Source organism: Propithecus coquereli, unplaced genomic scaffold, assembly GCF_000956105.1.
Source record: "Propithecus coquereli isolate 6110/MARCELLA unplaced genomic scaffold, Pcoq_1.0 Scaffold85, whole genome shotgun sequence".
NCBI classification, from domain to species: domain Eukaryota; kingdom Metazoa; phylum Chordata; class Mammalia; order Primates; family Indriidae; genus Propithecus; species Propithecus coquereli.
In genome coordinates this window covers 3,972,675-3,991,897 of record NW_012154729.1, presented here as the reverse complement: position 1 = coordinate 3,991,897, position 19,223 = coordinate 3,972,675, and the positions used below count along the sequence as shown (strand labels likewise).

The following is a 19,223-nucleotide window of genomic DNA, read 5'->3' as shown; positions in this document are numbered from 1 at the left end:
ATATAATGAAATTGTTTATAATTAACGACCATTTTATTTCTTCCTTTCCAATCCTTGTACCATTTTCCCCCTTTTCTTCCTTATTGTTCTGGCTAGACCCACCAATACCGTGCTGGGAAGAATGATGTTAGTGGGCATCCTTGTCTGATTCCCATTTCAGAGGGAAAGCTTTCAAGCTTTCAACATTTTATCAGTAACAATGATCTTTGTGGTAGGTTTGTTCTTGTGTGTACTTTTTATCAAATTAACATTATTTACCATTTATCTCGATTCTCAAATTGTCCTATATTTGGCCAGCAGGAACTCTTTAAGGACAGCTGTTTAGTTTTTTTGACATGTTCCCATCATTATCACTTTTTTGATCTCCTTCTTATTTACCAAAAGTCTAAGACATTCATCTTGTACCTACCCTGGACAGCCCTGGAAGCAGTTGATTCCTTTTAGTGAAAACTGGTATTTAAACTCTAAGTTGCGGGGGTTGTTGGTGGCTATTTGGCTGTGCTTTCTAGGCCCTCTCAAAAGACAGAGCTAGAAAATATAATTGTCCACATAAATCTATCCATCCAAATCTATCGACACGTATATATCTATATCTGCCTGTCTAAATGTATCTATCTAAATATAGCTGTATAAATATCTCTGTATCTATCTAAAACCATAAGTTTATTCTAATACTTCCAATGTCAATTCAAAACCACAGGGTACTTTCCATTCTTTTCTCTTTCCTAATTGTAACTCTTTTCCCCTAATGGTGAGAATCCTGATTCCATTAATGTCAATCTATGAGCTCATTTCCTTAAGCTAGAATATATAGAGGTAGTTTCAGGATTCCTTAATATTTTCTAAATTCAGCTTTTTATCTGCTTTGTCTTATGGCTCCATATCACTGAACATTTCTGCTGATTTTCCTTACCAAGGTTCTGAGCTTCCTCTCTGTTGGGTCTCCTCAGATCTGTTGCTCATGGAGGTGCTCTGGTTGTTTGATAGAAGGAAAACCCTTCTCTGCCCTCTGTGGGCTGGCTGTGAACACCCTTCCAAGCCACCTGGAGCCTATCATTTCCTTGCCATGATACCTGGAGGAAGCCAATCTCCCTAACTATCTCACTCTCCGTGGCAGGGAAGGTGCAGCTGATCCTGTTCACTGTTCTTGGCCTTTTGAGGCGAATTGTTGTCCTCGCACAAGGACAAGGTTGATTTTTATTTTGAAAATTACATTTTTAACATTTAAGATACAGTCTTTAAAAAGATTCGCATCTGTTGGGAAACCAAATGACATATCACTAAAAACAACCAAACAACAACAAAGAGCCCCAAAAACCTCAGATTAAAAGGAAATCGTCAACAAAATACAAAATATTTGGAAGTGAATGATAATGTAAACACTACATGTGAAGAGGAAGCTTCCTTCCTTCCTTCCTCAAAATGTCTGCTCTTCTCTTGCAACATCTGTCTGTCTTCTCTACTTCCTTCCATCCCTGTTTGTTTTTTCTTCTGTGTGTGTGTGTGTGTGTGTGTGTGTGTGTGTTGATTCAGATTCTTTCCAGACAGACCTCAGGTGTGTGTGTGTGTGTGTGTGTGTGTGTGTTGATTCAGATTCAGACTGATAGTTATATAAGTGAACAGTGTAAATCAGGTAAAATGGTACTGACCAGTGGGGCAGCAACATTGCCAACAGTATTGAAAAAATTGATAAAGTGTTTTAAAGATATGAGGTCATGCTATATAAATAACTCTGTAACTCTAAAACTAGTCGGACTGCTTTGAGTTTTGACGGGAATGATTTTAAAAAAATTGAATATGTTATACTTGAAATCTGAACTATTAGCTAAAATTTGTGTATTTTTTCTGGAGCACATTGAATATGCATTTATGAAATTATATCATCTATCTTCGACTGATGTTTTGTTTCCTCTAGAGTCTAACTGATGTTAGCCAAAATTTTGCTGAATTGTTTTTTTCCTTAAGGACCCATACAGAGCAATGCTTTTCTTGTTTAATATTGAAGTTCGTTGATGGATGTGAACATTATGTCATAATTTGATTGTCTAATCTCAGTGGCCTTTTGGTTATGGAAAAGAAAAGCTCTGTTTGGTTTGAGATGGGAACACAGACATTAGAGAGAGTTGAAGGCAACGTGTGTCTCTGTCCCTGGTGCTTATCCTCGTGCCCTCTTTACTGCCCTATTTCACATTTTTAGTACCGAGGAAATGATAAATAAGCCAGAAACATTTGCACAAGGGCAGTCAAATGACTTTTTGATGTATTTTGTACAAATTAGAACGATTCTTCTTTATTAAATATCTGAATGTTTTTGCGTAATTTCAAAACTTCTTTCTTCCTTGGCAGAAATAAGAGAGCTGATGTTAGAAAAGTAGCACATCGATGGCTGATAGAGCTCTTGAATCCTATAATATCAAATTTTGTTAGAAGAAGAAGGTTCCATCAGATATTTCTTGAAGAGATGCCCTGGAGAGCGCAAATGAACCTGTATCTGGCAAGCGCACATTTTAACCTGCTTTTACAAAAGCTAGGGGAGCGTGTGAAAATGAAATTTGGCACTTCCCATATGATGGTCAGGTATAGTATATTATTGATGAATAATATTATTTTAGCCTCATGAACTGGATTGTATTTCATTGTTCAGAGCTATAATGCTAATAACAACTTAAAGAGGCTTACAGAGTGCCTCTGTCTTTATACTGGCCACTGGTGTATTTCTTAATATTTTATATCAGAATTTTTCCAAAACAAGTTCTGGATGTAAGTGCTTATGAAGTACTAATTTGCATAAATCTTGACTATATTTGTCAATCTAGCTTTCAGTGCATGGATAAAGTGTAACTCCAAAAAAATTTAAGTTGAGTTATATAATAACTATGGATATTAGTATTAGGCGAAGGTCTGTTTCATTTAGAGGTATAGTGTGTCTATAAACAGATCATATTTTCTCATACAATGTAAGCTTTCTATTATTAATTCAACAGACATTTTTAAGCTCCTACTGAGTTTCTTTGGCTAAGTACTGTGGGTGATAAAAATAGGAGATGTGTATATGATATGGAATACTATGTAACCATTAAAAAGATACTGTAGAGTCATTCATAAAAAAGTACTTGTTGAGTACCTATTAGATACAAAGCACTAGGCTAGATGCTAGGGGTATGCAAAGATGAACAGGATGTACAAGTTAGAGTCTGGCAGGATGAGTCATAAATACTCATGAATAACTATAGTTAATGATAGAAGGTGAAAAGCACATTAGGTCTTCTTTGTTCCTGGAAGGAGGCTTTCTTCCGGCTGGGGCTAACAGGAAAGGTTTCATGGAGAGAGGACACTTGGCTTGGGTCTTGATGGATAGACAAGGCTTAGAAATGTGCAGATAGGGAAGTAGGTATTCTACTTAGTTGAAAGAATGTGTGCCAAGCCCAGGTAGTAAACACAGGATGAAAACCACAAATAGTCTGGCCAGAATCTAGGGTGTATGAAAGGAAGTGGTGTGAAATAATTAGAAAAGTAGATTGGTACTGGATCATAATGTTTTAAATGTCTGTTAAATCTAAGCTTTATTTATATATAGTAGAAGATTATTGAGGGTTTTTGAGCAGGGCTGTGATAAAAAATGCCTCTGGCAGCGACATATCAAATGGATTGGAAAGAGGAAAGACTGAAGACAGGGATATGAATTAAGAAGATATTTATTTCAATAACGCAGTGAAGAAAAATGCAGGTTGAAATCCACAATAAACTTGGTCCCAGTTTCTCTTTCTCTAGAATTCAGTTCTGCCGGACGAAACCTTTGCAAAGACTTTTACAGATATTTAATAGCTCCCTTTTCTTTGTGGGCTGGAGCAGATCTGCATTCAGGAAGCAGTTAGCTTGCCTGACCAACAGGGAAGGCTTTTGGCAAAGTGACCCATTCGTGGGGCCATGACAGGGAAAACAGTTCAGGCCAGAGGGGCTTCCTCACTGTTCTCTGAACACCGCGGAGTCTCTAAACTTCCAATCATAAATGACAATTGATGCACAATGACTTGGCAACACAATAAGACAATGACCAAATTCGTGGCGGGGTAACTTGGTGCTAACTTTGATTTTATTAAAACTGTTAATGTATACTCAGTACTTGTTTGTTTAGTTTTGGTGGAAGATTGTTTACTGCTCATGCCTTATTTTTAAAAAGAAACAGCACTGCTTGTGGACGCATTGCTCTATACAGTAGGCATCTTCATTGAGCTATGTTTAGATCAGGTGGTTTTAAATTGACATAAGTTATTGTTTCAGAGCTCATGGAGTCAGTACAGATTTTTAATTCCCATTTTCAAGGGCCCTTTCAGGGAAATGGATATTGATGTTAAAATTCCTAAGAGCAAAGTTACATTGTATAATTTTAAAAGTTAAAAGGGAAAATGTTATACTTTAAGTGCCAAAATACTTTATGATCCAAAATTTGGAAGCACTCACTCACAAATGTTTTAAAAAATAAAAAATGGATGGTATTTGACAGATTTATTTAATTTTGCTTATATTGTTTTTTAATATGATTTTTCCCTCTTGCAGTTTCCGATCATGTGATCCTAATACATTCTCACTATATAATTCAGGAACAGTATTACCAACAGCAAAATTGACTGTAGAAAATTATAAAACAATGCTCGATTTCCTTCTTACAGCTAAAAGACGAAGGACCAACTTACCATCAGGTAAAATAAATCTTAATTTACTATCAAATTTTCTCTAGGTTTTTATTCTTAACACAACACACACACATACACACACATCATAGACACAAGAGGTACACAAACCATTTTTCAAAGCCCCAGTAATTTCATTGAATTTTGATATTTTTTAATTACAGAATATTATGGGGGTACAAACATTTTGGTTACCTGTAATGCCTTTGCCTCACCCAAGCCAGGGCTACAAGCGTGCCCTTCCCCCATACAGTGAGCTCCGCCTCCATTAGTTGTGAGTTTACTCCCCCACCCCCACCACCTGACTGGCACCCAATGAATATTACTACCGTGTGAGCGCCTCAGTGTTGATCAGTTAGTACCAATTTGATGGCGAGTACATGTGGTGCTTGTTTTTCCATTCTTGTGATACCTCACTTCAAAGGATCGCTCAAGCTCTTTCCAGGATAATGTAAGAGGTGCTAGTTCACCATTGCTTTTTGTAGTCGAGTAGTACTCCATGGTATACATATACCACATTTTATTAATCCACTCATGTATTGATGGGCACTTGGGTTGTTTTCACATCTTTGCAATTGTGAATTGTGCTGCTATAAACATTCGAGTGCAGATGTTTTTGTAGAAGATTCTCGTTTGCTCTATTTTAAAAAAAATTTCTACATTTTTATGGTATCATCATATATATTTGGAAATACCTATTTTATTGTTCCAACCTAAACCAATTTGGCTGTTCAACAAATGTAATGCTCTTTTGTTAAATATTAGCAGCCTCCAGTGGTTCAAAATAGGTGAAGATTTGCTACTAGGGGTTATATTATAGCGGAAGTAAGTTTCAAAACAAATTCCATCAAACGTACTGATACAAGTGCATGTGAAAACAATCATAATAGCTGATTTTATATTTAGAGCAATCCACTTCTGCCCTAGGATTTCCAACTAGCACGTTCCATGAAAGCTTACTCCAAGATGAATGCAATAATAATTTGATGGCAGGATCAAGAAGTGGTGTTATCTGGTCAGGCGATGGGGGCTCCGGAAGGTGGAGACATGCAGGTGAACAGTGTTCTTAAACCAAGTGCTGCACTGTTGACTGTAGTCTGCCAGCCTTGGCTAATTTTTATGCTCCTTTGCTGAAAAGGCGATGAAGCCTGGATACTGTTCCTAGCCAAAAATCAATCTTAAATACCACTCATTTCACAAATAAAAACTTATTTCTAATATCTTTATGCTATTACAAACCCACTTATATAGATTTTTAATGGTGGCATTTTAAGTGCTATGCACCTTACTGTTGATCAGGGTTCTTGGTATGCTCGTTAACTGCCCCAGTAGTGTTGATTCACGGTTGAGGTACTTGGCATGCTTTCTAATTTCTTCTCAAAATTAGATTAGGTTTAACTAATACCTTCACATCATACTATGCGTGTATAGAAGCATTTGGAAGTAAATTCCATAGACGTAGACAGAGTCTGTTTTTTGTATATAGATTATAATATATGGCTTCCTGATTTTTTTTTTTTTAGAAATTGGCCTTAGAGTATTCTGTTATTGACACTTATTATATAAGGTAGAGTTCTAAGAGAAAGTTGGTGGCAAGAGCAATTGGCCTGCTTTTATGCCACCCCAACAGGGGGAATGAGTGGTCAAAGTTGCTGCACTGCCTAACTCCAGGGGATGCTTCTCACTTTCTAATGTATGTGTCCCAGGAATGGCTTGTTTGGGAGGAAATTAAGGAACAATGGGATCTTGTCATTGTTCCCTTAAAAAAAAAGTACATTTCTACTTCTACATTGTTCCTTTTGCCATTGCCTTTGTCTGAAATGTTCCCTGTATTTTCTCATATAGCTAAATAATGCCCATCCTTTTAGACCTAAGTGCCTCCTTTTCTAGAAACTTTCCTTGGTGGATTGTGTCTGTGATAATCTTGTCCTCTCTCCAGATTTACGTAGCATTTGTTATCTGAATTACTCATTTTATGCTTATCACCTACTATGTTTTCTGGAACTTAATTCTATGTTTTTAATCATGTTATACCTTATTTTTGTACTGTAGATGCTGAAGAATTTTCTACATTTGCTAGTTCCAAAATGAGTGATGAACCTATGTCCAAGACACAAACTGTTTACAAGTCAGACTCTCAATCAGGTCTTGGTACTAAAGAAAAGGATCGAGCGAATTTAGATCTATTGGATCATTTTATGAAAATCTTTTCGTATTGCAGGAGAGCAATGGTAATGCAATCCTTATTTGCTAATGTAGTAGACGTAAATCTCAGCCCATAAACTTGTGCGTATATGATATATTGTATTTACTTACTGTACATAGTTTTAGTTTTGACTTTGAGACCTCATTTTGCTGGATTTAGCCTCAGTCACTTTTGATGTGTGCCTGCTGTGATACTGAGACATGCATTGTCAAGTTGTCAGGGGGAGAGGATGAATTCCTTTAGTCATCTGTCATCCACCCTCCACCCACCAAAAGCCTAGGGAATCTTGATCTCTTTCGGGGGTACCATAGAGCTCTTGCTTCCCTCTAGCACAGGGAAAGATGTTTCCAGGCTACAGGAAAGCCTGGCTCCCAGCCCCAACTTCCTGCTTCTTCCGGTCACTTGTGTCTTCTCTAAAATGCTTTTCTCTCTTTTTCTTTTAAAATATTATGTGATAGATTATTAAAACCAGAATTGGAGTTATTAGCTACAAAGAAATCAATTTCTTTTTTTCTCATAGGCAGAAGAGCATATACAACGAACCTCTCAAGAGATGAGGGGAAATCTATCCTTTGTAGATAAGAAAGAAACACTTAAGTTCCCTATTCTCCATGGAATGGACAGAATGATTTTACAAAATATAAAGTAAACCCAAATCATCCCCTGTGATCCTGAGCATCCAATTCTATCCTCCTTGCCACCAGCTTCAGGGCCTGAGAAAAGCTGGTCCTGCATGCCTCGCAGATCTCAGCTCCTCCACCTCTTGCCCTTGTTCAGCTCACTCCCCGCTCTGCAGTCCTGAAAGCACTAAGCTTGTTCCCGCCTAGGCCCTCAGTTTCACCCTCCCTCCTGGCTGTTCCCTGAGGCTCAAACACTCTTCTCCACCCAACACCCTGACTGCCACCTTCACGTGACTCATTCAGTTCAACAGGTCTCTGCTCAAATGTCACCACCTCTTCTTTCCTGACCACTCTGCCTGAAATAACATGTCCTCTGAGGACATGTCCCTCAAATTCCAACCCATTTCTACTTTATTTTTCTTTATAAAACTTATTATTCTCTGAAATTATATTTTTTTTGTTTTATGTTTTTTGAGACAGAGTCTCACTCTGTCGCCTGGGTTAGAGTGCCGTGGCTTCAGCCTAGCTCACAGCAGCCTCAAACTCCTGGGCTCAAGCAATCCTTCTGCCTCAGCCTTCTGAGTAGCTGGGACTACAGGCATGCGCCACCATGACCGGCTAATTTTTTCTATATATTTTTAGTTGTCCAGTTAATTTCTTTCTATTTTTAGGAGAGACACAGTCTCACTCTTGCTCAGGCTGGTCTTGAACTCCTGAGCTCAAATGATCCTCCTGCCTCGACCTCCCAGAGTGCTAGGATTACAGGCGTGAGCCACTGTGCCCAGTCCTGAAATTATATTTTTATTTGTTTACTTTTTTAGCATTGGTCTTCTCAAATAAACTTAAGTAGCACGAGGGCAGACTCAGTTTCCCTTGCTCACTGCTGTATCCTCAGCACATAGAACAATGGGATTTTTGGAGTCAGACCACTGGTGTGCAAATCTGAGCTCACCACATAGTAGATTCATGACCTTGGGCAAGTTAGCCCCATGCCTCCATTTCCTCATCTGCAAATTGAGTAGAATACTAGTGCATACTTACTTTATAGGAGTTATTGTTAGAATTAAATGAGATAATGCATATAAATGTCTTAACACAGTATCTAGCACATATAAGTGGCACCTAACAAATAGTGTTAGTTATTTTTAATTATTGACATATAATATTTGCAGAAAGATGAAGTTGTTCAGATATCTGTAACTTTTGGAACTTAGAGGTTTTTCGAATGTGTTTGTCTTAGGTTCTTGCTCATCGTGGTGGCTATTGGACTCTGCTTCAGAACTGCTGTCGGGCCTTTTGGAACTATACTCAGGAGCTACAAATACTTCTTAAACAGGCAGTGGATCTTTATAAAACATTTCCTATTAGCCAGGATGTTTTTCTCTGTACCTCTGTTTTACCATTTTATTTGGGAGCAGAGTTACTTATTGACATGCTAATACAGCTACAAGATACCAATTCTATTAAGGTAAGAACATTTTGGTAATTATTTTTATTATATTCAATTAAAGATATCTTTGTACTTTGCAGCTTGGGATAAGTAGAAATTGATATTTTTCTTGAGTTCTCATTTATTTTGTCTATATTTCATTTGCTTCTCATTATTATTTTCTTTATAATATATAACTTGTATTGGTGTTAATTAAAAATATCTTACCCTGAAAATTTAGTTTGTTAAAGGGAAGGGAAATTAACATTTACTGAGCTCCAGGTCCTACATAAATTAACCTTAATGCATTTAATCTTCATGACAATCTTTTTGGTAGATAAAGAAATAGATCCCAGGAGAGATCACATAGCTTGTCAGTTGATCTTTATTCCACTGCTTTATCTGTCCCTGTTCTATTACTTCATGTCTGCTAGAATTTATAGCCATTTCTAGAAGAAAATATTTAACATTTCTAGAGGAAAATATTTAACAACAGTAGCACAAAAGACAGAGAGGGTAAATAAAATTAAACTATTATAAGTTTTTTACACTTTATATAAAGTAGTACAATATTAACTCTAAGTGGAATGTGATAAAATAAGGATGCATTTACTAATCTCTACAGTAACTACCAAAAGAGAGATACAGCTAAAAAGCCAATGAAATACAATAAATAGTCAATTAACTCAAACAAAGGCAGGAAAGAAAGAACAGAGGAACAAAAAGCATATGGGGAAAATAGAAAACAAATAGTAAATATTAAATCTGACTCAATCATATCAATAACTATATTATATATAAGTGGGCTAAACACCCCAATTAAAAGGCAGAGATTGTCTGACTGGATAAAAAAGACAAGTATACCAGTCTACAAGTGAAACACTCTGAAAATAAAGAAATAGATAGATTGAGAATAAAAATATGAAAAGAGATATGTCATGAAAACAGTAAACATAATAAAGGTGGTGAGCCTATATTAATATTAGAAAAAATAGTCTTCGAATTAAGGAGCATTATGAGAGGTAAAGAGGGACATTTCATAATAAGAGGAGACTCAATCCATGAGGAAGACATACCAATCATAAATGTGTATGCATCTAATAACACAAATTTAAAATACACTCTGGACACCCAAAGCTTGAAGAGCTTCCTTGTTGATGACCGCACTGATGTGTCACGAGTGTAACATGCCCTGATTCCACTGGGAAAGGGCATGGAAGTTCTGTGTTTAGGATCCTCTCAGACTGTGCCCCATGCACCTCTTCATTTGGCTGTTCCTGAGTTGTTTCCTTTATAATAAAACTGTATTTATAAGTATAATGCTTTCAGTGATTTCTGTGAGTAATTCTAGTAAATTATCAAACCTGATGGTGTTATGGGAAACCTTAAATTCATAGCTGATCAGTCAGAAGAGTGAGTGACCTTGACATTTACGGCTGGCAATCTGAAGTGAGGGCAGTTTTTTGGAGGATGGAACACTTAAACCTGTGGTGTCTGAGCTAACTCTGGGAAATTAATGTCAGAATCGAAGTACCGTAAACCCAGGTGGATAGAAAGAGTACAAATGCAAATGGTGTGTGTTCACCAAGATGGATCATATGTAGAGTCAAAAAATATAGTAAGTCTTAATAGAATTTAAAAGACTAAAATTTTAAAAAGTATGCAGTTTCACTACTACATAATTAAATTTTAAACAGATTACCACAATACAGGAAGAAAAATCTCCAAATATCTGGAAATTAAACAACACAATACTAAATGACTCATGGATCAAAGAAGAAAACAAGAGAAATCAGAAAATATTTAAAGCTAATGATAACATATTGAAATTTGTGGATACAAATAAAGCAGTGCATAGAGGGAAATTTATAGCTTTTAATGCTTAGTAGAAAAGAAGAAAAATATAACATCAATTATCTAAGTCTGCACTTACAGGAGCTAGGAAAAGAAGAGAAAATTAAAACCACAGCAAGTAAAAAGAAGGAAGGAAAGAAGAAAAAGAAATGAAGAAAATGACAAAACCAGAAAAGCAGAAATCAGTTAATATAACACAAAAACAAAATCAATAAAGTAAAAAATTAATATTTTGAAAGGTTATTAAAACTGGTATCCTCCTAAGAATACTGATGCACAAATACAACAGCAAGAGAAACAAATTACTGATAAATTAGTAATGAGAGAGGGATATAATTATAGATCCTATAGATATTAAAAGATAAATAAGGGAATACTATGATCAATTTTTACAACTTTGGTGAAATGGTCACATTTATTGGAAAGTGTAACTTAACAAATCTGACACAAGAAGACATAGAAAATATGAATTACCCTAAATATATTAATAAAACTGAATTCATAATCAGAAACCTTTACATAAAACTCCAAACCCAGAATATTTCCCTGTTATACTTTTTTTTTTTTTTAGAAATGAGGCCAGCTTAATTCTGACAGAGATATCAACCAGAAAAGTATGAACCAATATCCCTCATGAACATAGACACAAAACTCCTTAATGAAATGCCAGCAAATCAATCCCAGAAATATATAAAATATGTAAATGATATAATATATAAAATATACACATATGCAAATGATAATCAAATAGAGTTTATCCCAGAAATGTAAGATTAACATTTGAAAATCAATCAATGGAATTCACCATATTAACAGGTTAAAGGAGAGAAATTATATGGCCATTGAGATGGGTGCAGCAAAAGTATTTATAAAATTTGGTGTCAATTGATGTTAACAACTCGCAGCAAGCTAGGAATAGAAAACAACCACGGATAACATCGTGCTTAATGGTGAAGATTGGAAACATAGCAAGGATGTCTGCTCATAGCACTTTTCCTAAACATCATGTCAGAGATCCTGGACAGTACAATAAGGCAAGATAAAGAAATAAAAGGCACATGGATTAGAAAGGAAGAAATACAACTGTTTTTATTTGTGAACAAAATGATTTTTTACAGAAAATCTTGACTCTATAGGACTCTACAAAGCAACTACTAGAACTAATAAAGTAGCAGGATTAAAATCAATGTACAAAAATAAATTTTATTTCTATATACTAGCAGTAAATAATTAGAAAATGAAAACTTAAAAACAATATCATTTAAAATATCATCTAAAATATCAAATATCTAGGAGTATATCTAACAAAACTTGCACAAGATTTCTACACTGAAAACTGTAAAACATTACAGAAAAAAAAAATAAAAGAAGACCTAAATAAACGAAGAGATATATCATGTTCATGAACTGAAGACTTAATATTAAGAAATCAGTTATTCCTAATTTGATCTATTGATACAATGACATCTCAATGAAATTCCCAATATGTATTTTTTTTTTGGTATAAATGGACAGTTCATTTAAAAATTTCTGAGCAAGTGCAAAAAAAAAGTGAATGACTAAAAAATTTTTTTAAAAAGAACAAATTTGAAGGATTCACTACCTGATATCATGACATATTAAAGCTACTCTTAAAGGTATTGTTGAGATAGGAGGGGCTGGACTTGAGTTACTCAACTGTTTTGGGCTATAGCTTGGCCATTAAATGAATCTAATGGGCTTTGTTTTGCCTTAAGAATTTCCAGAGGTATACACAAATGTATCAGGGACTCATGGGAAATGAACACAATAATTACATAGTAACTTATTAATTTAGGCAAAAAGAGGGTCTTCCGGAAGATTTTATCCTCTATAAGCTTGACCTTTGCATCAAGGAATTGGGCATATTATTCTACAAGTTAACATATGTAACCAGTGTAATAGGGAACTTCATTATTTGTTTATACTAAAGCCTGTTTTTCCTAAAAACTTTATTGGTTTAATACCCTTAAATGGATTGTGATTGTATACCAAAAACTATAGATCTTAGTTGGTGCTTTCCAATATAGTAAACATTAGCCATGCATCGCTATTTAAATTTAAGCTTGCATTAATTAAAATTAAATAAAATTAAAAATTCAGTGTGATGCTGGCTGTGGGATTGTCATATATGGCTTTTGTAAGTTTGAGATATGTTCCTTCTATCCCTAGTTTGTTGAGGGTTTTGTCAAATGCTTTTTCCGCATCTACTGAGATGATCACATGATCTTTATTTTTACTTCTGTTTATGTAGTGAATCACATTTTTTGATTTACCTATGTTGAGCCATCCTTGCATCCCTGGGATGAAGCCTACTTGGTCGTGGTGGATTATTTTTTTGATATGCTGTCGAATTTGGTTTGCTAGCATTTTATTAAGGATTTTTGCATCTGTTTTCATAAGTAGTACTGGTCTATAGTTTTCTTTTTTTGTTGTGTCCTTTCCTGGCTTCGGTATCAAGGTGATACTGGCTTTGTAGAATGAGTTGGGAAGGATTCCCTTCTTTTCGATGTTATGGAATAATTTCTGCAGTATGGTATCAACTCTTTGTGTGTCTGGTAAAATTTGGCTGTGAATTCATCTGGTCTGGGGCTTTTTTTTTGTTGGAAGATTGTTTTATTGCTGCTTCAATCTTGCTGCTCCTTATTGGTCTGTTCAGGAGTCCTCTTTCTTCCTCATTGAGTCTTGGGAGGTTGTGTGTTTTCAGAAATTTGTTCATTTCTTCTATGTTTTTGAGTTTATATGCATAGAGATTTTTACAGTAGTCACAGATGATATTTTGTATTTCTGGGGTATCAGTTGTAATACCTTTTTCATTTCTGATTGAGCTTATTTGAGTCTTTTCTCTTCTATTCCTGGTTAATCTAGCAAAAGGTCTGTCAATCTTGTTTATCTTTTCAAAGAATCAACTTTTTGTTTCATTGATCTTCTCTATAATTTTCTTGTTTTTGATTTTGCTTAGTTTTGCTCTGACCTTAGTTATTTATTCTGCTAGGTTTGGGTTTGGTTTGGTCTTCCTTTTCTAGTTCCTTAAGATCTGTCATTAGATTGTTAATTTGTGAGCTTTCTGCCTTTTTGATGAAACAATGCTCAATATCACTAATCATCAGGGAAATGCAAATCAAAACCACAGTGAGATATCATCTTACCCTAGTCAGAATGACCTTTATTAAAAAGTCCAAAAACAACAGATGCTGGAATGGATAAAGAGAAAAAGGAATGCTTATACACTGTTGGTGGGACTGCACATTAGTACAACCTCTGTGGAAAACAGTATGGAGATTCCTCGAAGAACTAAAAGTAGACATACCATTTGATCCAGCAATCCCACTACTGGGTAATTACCCAAAGGAAAATAACTCATTTTATCAAAAAGACACCTGCACTGGGATGTTTATTGCAGCACAATTCACAATTAAAAAGATGTGGAATCAACCCAAATGCCCATAAATTCACAAGTGTATTAACAAAATGTGTATATGTATACCATAGAATACTACTCAATACAAAGAAGGGCAAATTAATGCTTTTTGCAAAATTTGGATGGAACTAGAGATCATTATCCTAAGTGAAGTATCTAAAGAATAGAAAAACAAACACCACATGTACTCATTATTAAATTGGAACTAACCAATGAGCACACAAGTGCATAGAAGGAAGTAAAACTCAATGGAAATCAAGCAGTGGGGAAGGGGGAGGAGGAAATGGGTGAAAACCTACCTAATGTGTACAATGAATGCTATCTGAGTGATGGGCACACTTATAACCCTGACTCAAGCATTGCAACAGTGATCCATGTAACTAAAAATATATGTACCCCCGTAATATTTTGAAAAAAAAAAGGGAACTGTATTTCTCTGAAATCTTTGATTGATAAGCCCCTTAACATTTTAAAAAAATTCAGTGGCACTAATCACATTTCAAAAGCTCAGTAGCTATAAGTGTTGAGTGACTATATTGAACTCTATTGAACAGCACAAATGTAGCATATTTCCATCATCTCAGAAATTTGTGTTGGATAGTACTGCCTCAAATTATCAAGCTTTGACTTGCATAATCAAAACATATTTTAATTTTCTTTTTGGTTCAGTTCTTTTCCATGTTGCATTTTTATCACATTCAATTTTCAGAAAAAGTATGTAGTAAAATCTGAAATTACATAATTCTTTTTCAATGTGCTACTTGCAGTCTATTGAAGACAAAGGAGAGTTCAGTGTTCCAAGCTGTTACGGGAATATTAAAAACGATAACGGTGGTTCTAGCCTTACTTTTGAGCATCCTTTGGATGATGTAAATTTGGTTGATTTGAAATGGATCCATGACTTTGTGTTAAAATCTCTAGAAGTTTTATATCAAGTGGAAAAATGGGAAACACTAGCATCGCTTGCCATTCAGTTCAATACAATTTCACAGTAAGTACTGCTATAAGGGCAATTGAAAGTAACAGACTTAATTGGAAAAAAAAAGTCTTTTGACTAATGTTTACTTTTTAATGTACTCTTTTTTTTTTTTTTTTGAGACGGAGAGTCTCACTGTGTTGCCTGGGCTAGAGTGCCGTGGCGTCATCCTAGCTCACAGCAACCTCAAACTCCTGGGCTCAAGCGATCCTCCTGCCTCAGCCTCCCGAGTAGCTGGGACTACAGGCATACGCCACCATGCCCGGCTAATTTTTTCTATATATTTTTAGTTGTCTGATTAATTTCTTTCTATTTTTAGTAGAGATGAGGTCTCGCTCTTGCTCAGGCTGGTTTCGAACTCCTGAGCTCAAATAATCCGCCCACCTCGGCCTCCCAGACTGCTAGGATTATAGGCGTGAGCCACCGCACCCGGCCTACTTTTTAACGTACTCTTTACCCCTGTCTAGTGAGAGGTATACAGAACAAGTGACACCACTCCTGGTATATGCACAGCGCCAGCTTCTTCTGAGAATACGCAAGTTCAAGGGCCCAGATATTACCCAACAACCTTGTGCAATGTATGAGGCCGAATATGGAGAGAAGGTAAGTTCAGCTCTATTATTCATGCAGTTGTGATTCCTTATTAGTACACATACAATACACAAAGACTTAGAAATCAGATAAATATTATTATTTTCACTTAGGCATTTATCATTCAAATCAACAAACATTACTGAGAGCCTGCTATGTGCCAGATTTTTCCAGATACAGGGTAAACAGAAATTAAGTACTTGTGCACAAGAAGCTTCTATTTGGGTCAGCGCTGACTTATCCATTAAGTACAATGGAGACAGTGTCTAGAGCCCATAGTACTTTCAGGAGCCTACTAAGTGTTTTAATTTCTTTTAAAATAAGAAGAAAAAAATAACTTTTAGGTCAAATAAAATGTTTGTATTTTTGTTATTCATATTTTTTTATTTCTACCAACATAATCATAAAGTATAATTTTTAATTTATTTTTAATGGAGGAATGGCCCATGAAGGCAAAAGTGCCTAGGGCCCATGGAAGTCATGGTATAGCTTGAATCAGGTGGAGAAAAGAGATAAGTAAATTCTCTCATTTACTAATTTAACAAATATGTGTTGACCACCTAATTAGAGCCATTGCATACAGCTGTACAGTCTCCGTCCTTCCCAAAGGTCCCTGGCATATGCAGGGGCTGAAATCCAGCTCCTGCTCTCCACACCAGTCTGTGTGCTGTGGTGTTGCACTCACTCAGAAAGGACTACATTTTCCTCTTCTCGTGAAGGTTCCTTATGGCGATAGCCTTGCCTCTTGCATATTCAGTTTTGGTGATGATACAGTTTGAATGCCTACTTCATGTAGTTTAATAGTTTAACAGGACCAGATAATAAACACGCAAACAGATAAATAAAAAGATTTATGAACATTATAAGTTCTCTGAAGAAAATAAAATAGGTCAATGAATAGAGATAGGCTGGGTGGGAGAGGGTGGAAACGTTGGTAGGGGTGATCAAGAGGACCTCTTGGAGATGGTGATATTTGGTGAGAAGCGGCCAGCCAATCACCTGGAGAAAGAGCATTCTAGCCCAAGGGAAGAACAAGGGCAAAGGCCCTGAGATGGGGCAGAAAGAAAGCCTATGTGGCTGAAATGTGGCAGACACACCTCTGAGTCTTCTTTGCTGCTTGTTCTTCTTTCTCATCTCCCCGATGTCTTATGTTAATGTGCCCCAAGACTCTGTTCTTGAACCTCCTGTCCTCTCTATCCATATCCTTTCCCTTAATGAGTTAATTCAGTCTGTGGCTCTAGGTACCATCTCTATGATGAGGACTATTGACATTACATCCCCACTGTAGACCTTTCTCCTGAATTTTGTGTTGCTATATCTAACCACCTGTATTGGTCAGGGTTCAAATAGAGGAGCAGAACTAGTAAGCTAGATCTATCTTATCTATTGAGTGGAAAAAACAAACTCTGTTTCTCCCCTTGCACTCTCACAACATGATTCTGACTCCAGATGTGTGGAAATTTCTTCCCACCAGCAAGCAAGAAACCAGTTCTGCAGTGGACACCATCTGGGTATCCTCCAACTGAATTCTGACACTATCTACCTGGAAATAGCAACAGATCCCACAGGTTGAGGGCTCAGTTCCATGAGACTCCCCCCGCCCCTACTTCCCATGCTGATTGCAAACCCCAGGTTGTTTTGCCTGCGCTTCTGATTGACCAGCTAGCTATAAATTCGGGTCTCCATGATACCCTCCTTGGGTTTGATTAATTTGCTGGAGTAGCTCACAGAACTCTAGAAAACACATTTACTGGTTTATTATAAAGGATATTACAAAGGAAACAGATGAAGAAATGCATAGGGCAAGGTATGGGGAAGGTTCCCTACCCTCCCTGGGTGCAGCACCCTCTAGGAACCTCCACATGTTTAGCTCTCTGGAAGCTCTCTGAACCCAGTGCTTTTGGGTTCTTATGGAGAATAGTCATGGTTGACTAAATCATTGGCTATTAGCGATCAACTTAACCTTCACCTCCCTACCTTCTCTAGAGGTTGGGGAGTGGGGCTGAAAGTCCTAATGCTGCCTTGGTCTTTCTGGTGACCAGACCCATCCTAGGGGCTACCAGCCATCAGTCAATTCAGTAGCATACAAAAATACATCACTTCGGAGATTCCAAGGATTTTAGGAGTTGTATACCAGGGAAATGAGGCAAAGACCAAATATATATTTCACAATATCCACTATCTACATGTCTGTCTATCTGTCAAAGGATGTATTGTGAGGAATTGGCTTATGTGTTTGTGAGGCGTTGGCTAAGCATATCCAAAATCCGCAAGGCAGGCAGTCAGGATCATGAGCAGGAAGGATCCCCACAGGCATGGGCAGAAGCTGTTCTTCATAGGCAGTTGGTGAGGGAAGATCCAGTGAGGAGAGAACAATTGAAGACCCGGCTGTCGTTTGGTGTCTGGAGTCCCGGGGACTGCTGACAGGGCAGAGACTCATCACTCGATTAGGCCAGGCCCACCAAGGATAATTTCCGTAATTTGAAGTCAATTTATTAGGGTCTTTAATTAGCATTTGCAAAATCCCTTCACAGCAGCACCTAGGTTAGGGTTTGATTAACAACTAGGATCAAGTATGTATGCCACAGAGTAGATGCTTCCCTCCTTTTCCTCCTCATAGTTTAGCCCTAGCCAGGTTGATATATAAGAAAGCATCACACTACCTAATCAACATCTTCTATTAGACACTGAGTACAATTCTCAAATTTAGCACATTTCAAGCAAACCTGTTCCACCAAGTCTTCCTCAATCAATGACAAGCCTGTCCTGGCTGCTCAGGCCAGATGCCTTGGAGACATCCCTGGTTCCTCTCCTGCTCTCACAGCTCACTTCCAACTCATTACCGAATCCTCTACCTTCGAAATGCAATCAGAATCAAACTACTTCTCACTCTCTCCACCACTCCTTCTCTGACCCAAGCCACTGTTGCATTTGCTTCTATTAATGTGATGATTTCCTAATTACCCTGCACCCCCCACCTCCAGCCTACAGTCTGTTCTCAATGCAGCAGAGAGAATGAACCTTTAAAAAACCCAAGTCAGACCATGTCACACCTCTGTTTAAAATCCTTCAGTGGCTTCCCATTTGATTCAGAGTAAAGTGAACATCTTTATCATGGCCTTAGTATAACTTATCCTACATAACTGATCCCTGTGTTACCTCCAGAAACTCATATCCTGTTACTGCCTTGCAGGTTTTAACTACACTGTTCTTTAAGATATTCTTGCCTCAGGGTCTTTGCATTTGCTGTTGCCCCTGCTTGGAATGTTCCCCCCTCAAATATCCACATTGATTTTTCCCTCACCTTTTTCCAATGTTTGCTAAATGTTTCATTCTCTGTGAGCCCTTTCCTTACTACCCTATTTAAAATCATGTGCCTCTTTGCTCTATTTCTTTCTATAGCATTTACAATTCTTT

At 36.8% G+C, this 19,223-nt stretch overlaps 1 protein-coding gene across 1 annotated transcript in view; it reads left to right on the top strand.

Moving 5' to 3' along the window:
• The window catches only part of CFAP54 (cilia and flagella associated 54), a 344,097-nt gene that overhangs the window by 118,648 nt on the left and 206,226 nt on the right, over positions 1–19,223 (top strand). The window contains exons 33-38 of the mRNA XM_012663989.1: positions 2,347–2,577; positions 4,558–4,700; positions 6,744–6,922; positions 8,758–8,985; positions 15,007–15,230; positions 15,683–15,818. Coding sequence (XP_012519443.1) covers positions 2,347–2,577; positions 4,558–4,700; positions 6,744–6,922; positions 8,758–8,985; positions 15,007–15,230; positions 15,683–15,818 — 1,141 coding nt within the window. The remainder of the gene's footprint in view (positions 1–2,346; positions 2,578–4,557; positions 4,701–6,743; positions 6,923–8,757; positions 8,986–15,006; positions 15,231–15,682; positions 15,819–19,223) is intronic.